Source organism: Leptidea sinapis, chromosome 37 (genome assembly GCF_905404315.1).
Source record: "Leptidea sinapis chromosome 37, ilLepSina1.1, whole genome shotgun sequence".
Classification (NCBI taxonomy): domain Eukaryota; kingdom Metazoa; phylum Arthropoda; class Insecta; order Lepidoptera; family Pieridae; genus Leptidea; species Leptidea sinapis.
Genome location: NC_066301.1, coordinates 5,826,439 through 5,839,603, shown reverse-complemented (window position 1 = coordinate 5,839,603; position 13,165 = coordinate 5,826,439). Strand labels below are relative to the sequence as shown.

Genomic DNA, 13,165 nt, shown 5'->3' with positions numbered 1-13,165 from the left:
ATCGATAACCGTATCTTAGTCTGAATAAAATATTACAAATTATTAAAAATGGGAAAAAAAAAGTTAAAAGTTTCTAAAATGAAGATGAAAGCTCTGTACATTGAAAAATATAAGGATATGGTCAAGAAAAGGTAAGTAAACGTGAGATACATATTTCTTTTATTTGAATTATGAATAGTATATAGGCAGGTACCTACTAATTCCTATTCATAATCCACATACCTACTTATGTACTTGCTTACCTAGTTAGAAAGAAGGTAGATACCTAGGATAGGAAGGAACAGGTACATGAACAGTAAAGTACATGCCAAAGAAATGTGTGTGCAGGTACCTACACTGCGTGTGTAGGTTAAAAATTATATAAAGTTTCTTTATAAGATGTGTATTTGGTATCATAGAAAACAGTATTTTGGTACCTAGTAGGTACCTTACCTACTCAGCGACAAAGACAATCACTCACAGAATATTTTTGAAGTATGTAGGTAGGTAATATATTTATATTTATCATCATAATAAGGTAGGTATTTGCCTATCTACCTTATTATAATGTTTATTTTGTATATTATTCCTACATGGGTACCTAAAAGTAAAAACCTAATATGAAAATTCTAGGAAACAATTGTCCGAACAAAGAAAAACTATGGAGTCGTCTCTGGATTTAGGCGAAACTGAAACGAATACAATCGATTCTTTAGAAGGGTATGTATGTAATTATCTACTACATATTTATCACACTGTGACTGCATAATAATAGTTTTGAACGTGTGTGAAAATAATATTCCAATGAACTAGACATGACTAGAATTTTATTTTGTAGAAGACAAGAAATGTCATCGTCGTATGCAGATTTACAAAATGTGACGCTCACGTAAGTTTCATGATTACCTACATAGATATAAGTGTCAATTTATAAAAGTAAAGTGTTGTTTGTTTTTAGAGTTCCGTACCCAAAGGGTAAATCGGGACCCTATTACTAAAACTCCGCTGTCCGTCCATCTGTCTGTCTGACCGTCTGTCATCAGGCTGTATCTCATGAACCGTGATAGTTAGCCAGTTGACATTTTCACAGATGATGTATTTCTGTTGCCGCTTTAACAAAAAATACTAAAAAATAGAATAAAATAAATATTTACGGGGGGCTCCCATACAACAAACGTGCCGTTTTTGCCGTTTTTATAGATAGGTAATGGTAAGGGACCCTTCATGCGCGAGTCCAACTCGCATTTGGCCGGTTTTTTCTCTTTTAATGTTGTCCCGCTGCTGGACAAATTTCTTCATCAAATCCTTCCACCCATCACAGGCCTTGTCAAGTTTACTAATGTTTTTTTAGGGCGGCCGAAAAGGATCAGAACTCACTTCCATGTTATTTTGAAGAAAAAACGCCCAAAACAACAGTAAGTTTATTTTTACGACATTTTATAACATGACCTGAAAGCTCATAAATTAATCATAACATCATATCATAAGTGTTTAATTTATCTTTCAGATTGAGATGGAATTAGATGATAATGATGCGCCTCCAAATATATCGCAATGCGAATCAGAAGCAATGGTAAACAAAATTTTATTATTCGTTTTATATCGTAGCTTTATTCGAACAAAGTATTTTTACTAGAGTGATTATTTTGGTCATGGGCTAGAATGTAAATAATCAATCATACATTTTTAATTTTTAGACAGAAGAAAATCAATATAAGGAAAAGGACCAGGCTTCAAACGTATTTCCTGAAAATCAATGTGAAGAAAGTAATGCACTTCCATATATAGTTGAAGGCACATCTGAAGTAACGGTAAGCATTCTGCTTTTGTAAGATTTACATTGCATGTCCTTACAAAAGTAGGAAGATCATACAAGACCCACAATAAACAAATAAATATTTCTGTATCTTTCAGATGCAGCCTGAAATACAAAACTTGGGGCACCGAATAATAGATTTTAATCATTTCACATCAGAACTTGTAAAAATTTCTCAACACAAATCTCTGTTTAAATGCGGATTATCTACAATGAAATTAATTTCTGAACATCGAATAGGATTGCAATCTGAATACACATATGTATGTATGATGTGTAATTATAAAAATAAAATAAAATCGTCATTGGATGATGTGAACAAAGATGCTGTTGCGGGTATAATGGCCGCAGGTTGTGGTCATGCGCAATTAAAACAATTTTCAGCAGCAGTAGGTTTACCTATTATGTCAGAATATACCTATAATAAAACTCAAAATGATATATGTAGGGATTGGGAGGACACTGCTTGGGACGAAAGGAAATTAGCTGGTGAAAGAGAAAGAGAAGAAGCAATTAAAGAAGGAAAAGTCACGAAAGACGGAATACAATGATTGATGTAATTGTATATGGGTGCTGGAGTAAACGTTCGTACAGAACAAATTACGCAGCGTTATCAGGAGCTGCAGCCATTATTGGCAGACGTTTCGGCCAAGTCCTGTACATGTGTGTAAAAAACAAATATTGTTGTATTTGCGCCAGAGCTCAAAAGAAACAAGAAAGCCCAAAAGAACACGAGTGCTATAAGAATTTCGATGGAGCTTCTACTGCTATGGAGTCAACTATTATAACCGAAGGGTTCAAGCAATCTATTGATATGCATGGTTTGGTTTACGCACGTTTTATTGCTGATGGTGATAGCAGCACTTATTCGAAAATATTAGATGCCCGGCCATATCCAGGTATTACAGTTGCAAAAATTTACTGTCGCAATCACTTATTAAGAAATTATTGCAACAAGTTACAACAGCTTACTACTGATACACATTATAAAGTGGTGGATAGAAAAAACCTTACACAAGAAAAAATACTACGGTCAAGGAAATATATATGCGAGGCCATAAAACTTCACAAAGAGAGCAGGAATGAAGATGGTTTGTACAAAGACATAAACGCATCTATTTGCCATGCTTTTAATCGTCATGGAAATTGTAATCAGCTATTATGTAAATATAATATGCATCCAGAAGCTCCCAACACATTTTTCGGCAGTTTACTTTGGCAGAAAATAAAAACACTAGTTGCTCGATTAGCTGATAAAGCACATAGTCTAATTGAAGATGTCGATAGCAATATTGTGGAAAGATTCAATGGCGTCATTGCAAAACTAGTGAGCGGAAAAAGAATAAATTATTCTCAAAGACGATCTTATCAAGCAAGATGCTCAGCCGCTGTAATTTCTTTCAATACAGGCAAACTATTATCTACTGTGCATCGAAATATATGTGGACACAGTCCCAAACAGTCTATTAAAAAACATGAACAAACAATGAACGATAAAAGGGCTAAGACAAAAAAATGTATAAGAAAAAAGAATCGCTTATTGGTACCAAGGACGCTTAATTTGGATTATGGTGAAATAGTAGACAAACCAGATTTAGACGAAGACACTTTGAAAAAAGCAAAAACTACCTTTGTACAAAATTTGATGAAAACTGATGAAGAGCGAAGAGACATTGAAAAGAGAACCATATTACAGAGTGAATCTGGAGAATGGTTAGAGCTAAGGCGAAACATGTTAACAGCCTCAAATTTTGGAAAAATTGTAAAACGAAAACAGACAAATACATGCCAAAACATAGTAAGAAATCTACTGTATAAACCTAATATTGACCATGTTTCGTCAATAAGCCATGGAAAAAAATATGAAAAAATCGCGCTGGAACAACTATCTATAATGAAAAATGTTAAGATTGAAAATTGTGGCTTATTTATTGATGACAAATACCCATTTTTGGGTGCAACGCCTGATGGCATCACAAGCGACATGATTGTGGAAATAAAATGTCCCATAGCACCATTTAAAATTGGTTTAGAAGAAGCGATTCGGCAGAACAAGATGCATTTTTATAAAAAAAATAAAAATGGCGCAGTAGTGATTAACCAAAAATCGGATTGGTATTTTCAAGTGCAAGGTCAATTGCATATCTGCAAAAAACAACAATGTTTGTTTGGAATTTGGTTTGGCGATAATAAAATAAAAACAGAAATTATAGAAAAAGATGAAATGTATTGGGCAGACGTGATGGAACCAAAATTGCTGAAATTCTATTACGATTGTCTCCTTCCTGAGTTAGTCGATCCCAGACACAAAAGGAATAAGCCAATTCATGATCCGGAGAACGTGGTTGCACAAAGCAAGGAAAATGCTGCGTCAAATATTGTAAATATTTCAGAAGAACCAAAAACAAAAGAAAATTCTGATGATACTGTTGCTGACACGGATAAAACTGCTGATGTCGACAATTTTGCTTTTGTTGACGAAGATGTTGCTGACGCAGACGATGTTTCTGTCGTAGATAGTTCAGAATATATTATGGCTTTTTCTGAATATTGACCGCAAACTACCTACTATGTCCTCAATAATTTGATAACTTATTTAGGTAATCGTTACATTATAATAAGTAACAAAAATTAAATGACAACGAAATTTTTCTTACCTACCTCTCAATTTTGGTTTTTACTTATATATTATTATACTTACCTATGTCAGAATTTTATAATTATACTAAAATCTAATAAGAGCGGAAGCAGTCCCTAATTCTTTATTGCACACAATACAATACATAGGAAAAAAACAGAAATAGAGGACATGTACAAAGGCGAGCAAACAACCCTAACAAGAGTTTTCTTCCAGCAAACCTTTTGAGGCTAGAGAGAGGTGCCTTTAGTGGCAGGTTCGTGTACATACATAAGGTATGAATACAAAGGATTAAATGGAAAATAATTATACTTACTAAAATACATATAATACATAAATATCTATATATATATTTATGTATATATAAATATATATACTTATATAACAATATAGCAGTGAATATGAGATCCGGCGTTTGTATGTATATAAGTTTGTAGGTAGGTAGGTATGTTTAGTATGTGGGTATTTGTTCATCACTTAATGTTTATCATGCCGTCAAATTATTTTTATCGACATAGTACCACAAAAAATATCAGCTTGTCTACAAAAATTTAAAATATTCAAATCATTATAAAAAACTAAATAGAGGTAAGGCGACTCCACGACGTCTATGTCCCAGCGCGGCAGCGCACGACAGAGTAGCGCGCGAGTTATGACGCGAGACGGGCCGCTCGCGTGGCCCGAGTGCACGATAGCTGCTGCTAAATTACCGGGATATGAACTGATTGCGGGGAGCTCATGGGGGCGTGGCACCCGATTTCAAATAATTGTTTATCAATGCGTCACCTTAAAGCCCCCATTTACTCTCAAAAATCCAGTAACGCTTAGAACTCGTCATTCACCCGATAATTACTTTATTAGCTGTCATTTATTCGCATTGATTTGAAATGAAATGAACCAATTTGAAAAGTGCGTGCGTTCGTCAGAATTAATTTTACGGGAAACATTTTTTGATTTATGCTGTAGTTGTTTTTCGTTGAAGTCTTACTAGAATAGAAATTTTCATTTTAGTATAAGTTAGATGAAAAATGTTATATGAGCAGTTAATTATCTTAGTACTAGATCTTACCGTTGCGTAAATTGACTCCACAAAATGATGAATACTAAATACGAAAGTACTTCGAATGCTCTATTTCACATCGTCACAGTTGATGAAAGTTTAATATGCTAATAACATTTTTGTTATGAACTCGAAACTATCAGACATCTCCACAGTGGGTGTTTGGTTCCGGTTGAAGATTTATCGACAAAAGTAAGGAAGTGAAGGAAAAATATTCCGATGGTTGGATTTTACGATAGTTATGCTAGAAGTTAAAAAACTATTAGTTACCGAATAGTATGGTAACAATTTGTTTCCAGTTGTCTTAGAAAATGATCGACAGCAGTGCTCTCAAAACATGAGCGTACGTCACCAAGACTACGCTTCCGCGTAGTTGGTGGAATTTTCGACAGCAGATGTTTTTGGTCATCCACCAAACAGTCCCACTCGGATTTATTGTGAATTATTTATTCCGTAAAATTAAAAATAAACTTAGAGGTATTTTAAGTCAATTTCCCTGTATGCAAATATTGGGGGGTTATGCAGGTTATCAACTGTAAAGTAGATCCTATAGATGAAGCCACAAATTTTATGTAACATGAGTGTTTCGTAAGATTCATACTAGATATATTTAGTAGATATATTTAACATTAACCACTACCGATTACAAATATTGCTTTAAGAATTCAAACTAAACTTTGTTTTTGAACATTTGCTCTGATAAATATTTGCATTTTTATCAATTTTAATACAATCACAAATATTATATGTACATATAGATGGGGCTACATTAATATTGATCATTTCCATAACTCATTATTATTTCATGTAAGATGCTCCTTATTTGCTTCTAAGTATATCGTGTAACTTAGTTAGAAATCTAACAAAATCAACTGTATCAGTAAATTATTAAATAACAAACTTTATTTTCGTACAGTATACTAACAAAATACAAAGAAAAGCTTTCAGCTCGACTAAAGTAATCCAAGTAATCCTTATCTCGATAAAGGACAAGGGACTTCCTGTAATTGCAAAAAATGTTGTATGTGTGTCGGGAAGAGCATACCTTAACACATGGAGTATATAATATGGGATGATTTATTTCAATAACGCTAATAAAACAGGAGAGACGATAGATAGTGTGGGCGGCGTATCGCCAGCAAACTTATCTCTCGGGAATTACTTCTGTTTATAGCGATATTATAACGGTACATAAATTAACTTATATTTCATTTATCATGAAGTTTATATCAGTAAATTTAAATTCAATTTATTTAAGTGGGGGTTTTTTGACGTTAATATTTCATATAACACTCTGTCATAGAATGCATCACAACTGCTTGGGATATCAAAATCAAAGTCAATTTATTCATGTACATGTAGGTCACGGTAATGACAATGTCAAAAATATTTTTTTTTCCTATTGAATCTACTAAAATTCAAATCGAAATAATCGAACCGGAAAATCCGTCGTGCTAGTATTTGCTGGCGATATTTTATATTTGCGTTGGATCCACTCACTTTAACAGTCGTTTACTCTACTAGTTATTTTTTATATTGATTCTCGACCGACATTGTTTAATTGAACATAAATCCAATAAAAGCTTTTGATTTATGCAACAGGATCTCAGTTTTTTTTATGGAATAGGAGGACAAACGAGCGTACGGGTCACCTGGTGTTAAGTGATCACCGCCGCCCACACTCTCTTGCAACACCAGAGGAATCACAAGAGCGTTGCCGGCCTTTAAATTCAGGCCTCAGTAATTAAGTGATCAGTTGGATCAATTAACAGTGACAGGCTCCTTTGCACAGGATGCGGCTAGAATGTGGGTACCACAACGGCGCCTATTTCTGCCGTGGAGCAGTAATGTGTAAGCATTTCTGTGTTTCGGTCTGAAGGTCGCCGTAGCTAGTGAAATTACTGGTCTTAACATCTTATTTCTCAAGGTGACGAGCGCAGTTGTAGTGCTGTTCAGAATTTTTGGGGCTTTTCAAGAATCCTGAGCGGTACTGAATTGTAATGCTGCCTGTTACATATCAATTACCATCAGCTGAACGTCCTGCTCGTCTCGTCCCTTATTTTCATAAAAAAAAAACACAGCAATGTGCGACGTAGAGTCATGCCACAGCTGCTTTCAGAGTAAGTTTCCGATTCTCGTCAGCCAAAATATGGAATAATAGCCCCCCTCCAACAAGTAACCTCCAATATAAGGTTTTCGTAGTAAACTTAGTGTTCCTTAATACTCGTCAAAAAGTACAGGAAACTCTTTTACTTGACACTAGTGCTATTTAAAAATAAATTATACGACCTGTTATTTTCGTGAGTTCTTTTTAAAGAGATTCTTATTAATATCAACAGAATTAGCACTTATTCAATCACGTAATTATTACTCACTTGTTATTATTATTATTATATTATTTTTTCACTATTTTAGTGTTCTTAATTATATTACTAATTTGTTGAATTATGTCAGATCACGAAATTTAATGTAATATTGGTTTGGTTTTTATTATGATATTATTATTTTAGTATGGTAACCCTTTATATATACAACCTTTATGTAGTATGACAATCCGCTAGACCACCTGGGGTTCTCCGGAAGACCAAAAGTCCATGGTAATGATCAGTATTATGATGAGGTGAATTTAAATTCTGCATTTTAATATAAATTAATAAGTAAGTCTACTAGTATACTAGGTTTAAGTTGCAGAATAAATTATTTATCTTTCTTTCTTCTCTCCAGTCCAGGATTATTTGATGCCATGCAATATTGATGTTTTACACTTAGGGAGATTTGAATAAATGCTTAGTAAGATTTTCGTAAACGGCAAAATTATGTTACGTCAGTTTACATTGTTATTCATACAATGATAATCTCTACATAGCATCATCATACGAAAAATACGTAATAATATAATAATAATATTGACACACTTTTTACACAAATTATCTTGCCCCAAGTTAAGCATATATAGCCTGTGTTATGGGTTACAAGACAATGATATATTTAATACAATATACTTACTTAAAACATACATAAATTCATATAAACATACATAAATACATTTAAACATCCATGACTCGGAAACAAACATCCATATAGTTTTAGTAATACATACAGTTTTAATATATTTTTTGAATTTGTGAGGGAAGGGTTTAGATGTTTATCAACTTGGTAAAATTATGTTGTCAGCACTACATTGTCAGAATACTCTCTATTGGCTCTACGATTGTGGGAATACAGCCATCATCACTGTCAGCTAGCCATTTTGTAATCAGTTCGAGTTCTAACACCGTACTGTAAGTGCCTTATATACGCTTTCATTCAGTTTTCGTTCTAATCTGCAACCTACTGCTTCAGTTAAGTTTATGAGGATTGTGCTAAGTTTTTATAAAGGCATAAATGGCATTTATTTTCCCAAAAAATATTCCTTTAGAATTATTTATGATGCCATTTCTAACACAATGATTCGCCATTCATAATAGATTCACTTGCGGGATTGATTAAATTAAACCAAAGTGTTAAAATGGCTGACTATTGTTGCCTGTAACCCAACTTGGCGGATACTGTTAGCTTTGGTCGTGAGGTATGTCGTATAACGCTAGAAAAGTATGGCAAGTCTTCATTAACTCAAGCGACAAAGAAAGACGCTATTGATGTTCTAGACGTCGAATACAAAAACAAAAGCTTTAAGTATCACCGCGCCATAATATTCAACCATGTCTTCGCGTATTATAGATGTACTGAATATCCAACATCTAGAAATTTAATAATTTAATAATGTCCCTTTCAAAGGCAAACAAAGTTCCCTTCCCCGCCTTGAGTGCCCAGATATTGCCTTTCGTATCGGTAGAGTTTTGTGAAAAGCCAAAAATATTTCAAACTAGGTGACCCGACAGACGTTGTCCTGTATATAATAAATAACATAATGTTTTTTTATGAATTTGTCAATAAGAATTACTTCGTAAAATATGCACCCAGCTGTCGTAATGAATTTGTTTCACAGCAGAACTGTCAAACCGTGCGTGAATAAATTCTCTCATAGAAATTATGTATGGACACATCAAAGGAAAAACATTTTTTTTGTTTTTATTTAATTCCGAGCATTTTCATACTAATTATTCAACCTTTTAAACCTTCCCTGGACTGCCACAAATAATTCAAGACCAAAATTAGCCAAATAGGTCCAGCCGTTCTCGAGTTATAGCGAGACTAACGAACAGCAATTCATTTTTATATATATAGATTGCTTTAAAGTCATATTTCTAGAAGAGACCATAATACACGATATGTACAAAAGATTCACTCCACAAAAGAAATTACATAAATAGGAAATCTTGCCATTATATTTTATCGCACAGCGCTAGTTACCTATGACTAAATGATTGCTCAGTTTGAACTTTTACAAGAACGACTTATGCTATTGTTAAGTGACACGTTATCACTTGAACTATTATTATAATATATAATAACACCGATAAACAATAGAACTATTCTAGTTTCTGGCTTCCAGCTTATTATTGCAATTTGCTAGACCCAATAACAAAAACAATATTAAATATAGTGACAATATCTAAACAAATACTTAAGGCGCGTGTTAAATACTTACATTTTGGTGAATGTTTGCCGCTAGTACCAACTAGCGCCATCTATCGGCAAACAATGTAGACATTCATAGTGCCGATATTGATTCTGCGCAATCTATCTAGATAGATTGCTATTTATTATTGTTCTAGAACAATATTCATCTAGAGTTTGTCTCTCTTTCTATAGCATAACTCTTACCTCGTCTGACATTGATTGATTGATATTTAATTACTCGTCTATTAGTTTAGTAACAATAAATGATGTTTCAAATTAAACTAGGCTAGTTTTAATAGTATACAATTATGTATTATGAGGTAGTAGGTATATAGGTTGATCAGAATACAATTTTACTTTTACCATCAGCAAAGATACTTTTAACGAAACATCATATCTTAAACAATAAATCCTTTAATACTTATAAATTCGTGAAATAATAATACACCAACCTAGAACGTTCCTACTCATTAACCGACTTCGAAAAGGAGTTGGTTCTCAATTCGATTGGTATTTTTTTATGTATGTACACAGATTACACTGAGATTTATGACCTGATTTTCGTGATTTTTCTTTAGTTTGATGCGGGCGTTTGCCAAATGTGGGAATTAAAAATTAACATAATTTGTCCCAGTAGTTTTCATTTTATGAATATTTTTATTTACGTGGATGATGGCATACCAGAAGTAAAGAAAATTCCTCGGTATTAAACCTACTTAATTATAGTTATAGCTAATTTAAAGTAGATCTAACCTTTTAGCGGCAGGAGCTTAAAAAAGGCAATTTTGGATCACAATCCGTGTATGGTATGTATATGTGGGTGAAAAGTTTGCTCGTGAGTCTTCTGTTATAAGTTATGCTGGCGTGGGCACCGTGCGTACTTACTGCCTGATTACGTGTACCAAATAAAAAAGGCAGGCAACGCTCCTGTGATTCCTCTGGTGTTGCAAAAGAATTTGGGTGGCGGTGATCACTTAACACTAGGTGACCCGTACGCTCGTTTGTTCTCCCTATTCCCCAAAAAATCAAATAAAAGAAAATGAACAAAAAAACAACCGACTTCTAAAACACAAAAAACAACAAAATCATAAAATAAGAATAAATTAACAAAAAAACAACCGACTTCTAAAACACTATTCCAAAACAATAGATATAATGTGCACTAAAAAGTATAAAAATAATTGCGTATTTTTGTATACTCTAATTAATTAATCTATTTCTAGTTACAATTATAGTAATTTTTGGAGTCGGTGTCATCCAAGATAGGTTTGTAACTACATAGTTATTATATATAGTTATGGATGAGATGTGCTTGAGTCGTGAGGAGGCGAGAAGCGAGAGCGGGTAGCGGCGGAAGGACACCGATTCCAAAAATAACAATAATCGTAAAAATGGTACAAATGGTAATAAATTTCCACTTATTTTGGCTGGCGATTTAAACATCAACTTCGCTGATAAAAAATCAGAGCGGTTGACAACTTTTCTTTCGAAAATATTGAATTTGAAAAGGAATAATGATCCACAAGAATCCATAACAAAATATGGGACCACCATTGGCGCGGTATTTTCCAGATATTTAGAAGATATCAAGTCTGAAGCTTATGTTTCGTATTTCAGTTACCATAAATCTATAGTTTCAATGATAAATATTCCTGAATAACCTACATGTATTGAAAGATAATAAAAATATTTTGAACTATATTAACTTCTCATTTATTTAATAAAATAAAAAAAATTGTTGTCGGTCACCACGCTCAAAAAGTGTAACTTGAATAAATATCAAAGAAAAAAAAACAAAGGAAAAAAAATACTGCATAAATAAATAATTATAATTGCTTTACCGCGGCAGTCCCCGAGTGCCACACGTCTTTTTTTTTATTTTATGATTTTTAGTGAATTTGAAGTACACTAACTAACAATTTAATCATGGATTCCGTGATAAGAACCTAATCAAACTCTCACCACTATCTTTGAAGTCTATTTATCCTTTCCAATAAAAAAAGAATCATCGAAATCGGTTGGCGCTACATTGAGTTATTCGTAAATTTATCATCTACTTTGTTATACGTATGTATAGCAAATTTAAGACTTTTATGGTTTTCTCATTGATGCCATTGTTAGATCTGGACCAAATTACAATGGGACTAGACGAGAATCACCAGCTTTCAAATAAAAAACGAATTATCAAATTCGGTTCACGAATTGTCAAAAAACATACCGACGAATTGAGAACCTCCTCCTTTTTTGAACTTGGTTAAACAGTACTAAACATATATTTCTTCTTACGATGCATTGATAGATACAAATATTACATTAACATTAAATAATAGTACGTCATGTGCAGAAAAAAGACAATCAGACATGACTTATGTCTCAAGTATAATCTTCAGTATTACTACATATCTGGTCTCATAATCATGTCTCAGTATATCCGATGCTAACTATCTTAATATAATTTTACAATTTACTTCTAAACAATTTGTTATGTTTTTAAAGCGATAACCCTCACTTCTAGGATTAATACACAAACAAAATTTGATAACAAAATTCTATGAACAATTCGGGACTCGAACCCACGACCTCTCGGGTTTCGTGCGAATGCTCTTCCAACTGAGGTAACCGTTCGAGTGACGTATCGTCATTAAATCTTGTATGCTTTGTTAAACTCTCAGGTTATGGCTTCATCTACAGAATCTACTTTACAGTTGATAACCTGCTCAACACTAAAATTTTTGCATATTAGGAAATTGACTTGAGATGACGCTCTTGTAAATCTAAACAATGCTTTCTTCAACTTTGTTGTAGTATACAAGATGTTATGACGATATGCCACTCGAATGGTAAGCTCAATTGGAAGAGCTGTCTCTCGCATAGAACCCGAGAGATTAGTGGGTTCGAGTCCCGAATCGTTCATAAAAAAATTGTTTTCAAATTTTATTTGTGTAATATACTTCTATTTGCCACAACGTAAATATTATCGTAAACGAAACGAGATACCATGAAATATGAAGAAAAGTTTTTGCATGTAAATATAGTTAGAAGGAAGCGCATGCGCGACACCCGATCCTTGAGAAGCGAAATTCTCTCCGACAGTTGATGTTCGAGCGAG

At 33.4% G+C, this 13,165-nt stretch overlaps 1 protein-coding gene and 1 long non-coding RNA gene across 2 annotated transcripts; both read left to right on the top strand.

Annotated features, from left to right (window-relative positions):
- The first annotated feature begins 579 nt into the window (after positions 1-579).
- LOC126975799 (uncharacterized) lies at positions 580-1,391 on the top strand. The gene is made up of 3 exons (XR_007731797.1): positions 580-699; positions 818-868; positions 1,331-1,391. It is a non-coding gene; the product is annotated as an uncharacterized LOC126975799 (long non-coding RNA).
- A 1,745-nt stretch (positions 1,392-3,136) lies between these two features.
- On the top strand, positions 3,137-4,710 carry LOC126975765 (uncharacterized). The gene is made up of 2 exons (XM_050823799.1): positions 3,137-4,395; positions 4,650-4,710. The coding sequence occupies exon 1, from the start codon at positions 3,282-3,284 to the stop codon at positions 4,347-4,349; it is 1,068 nt and encodes a 355-aa protein (XP_050679756.1). The 5' UTR covers positions 3,137-3,281; the 3' UTR covers positions 4,350-4,395; positions 4,650-4,710.
- The last annotated feature ends 8,455 nt before the right edge of the window (positions 4,711-13,165 follow it).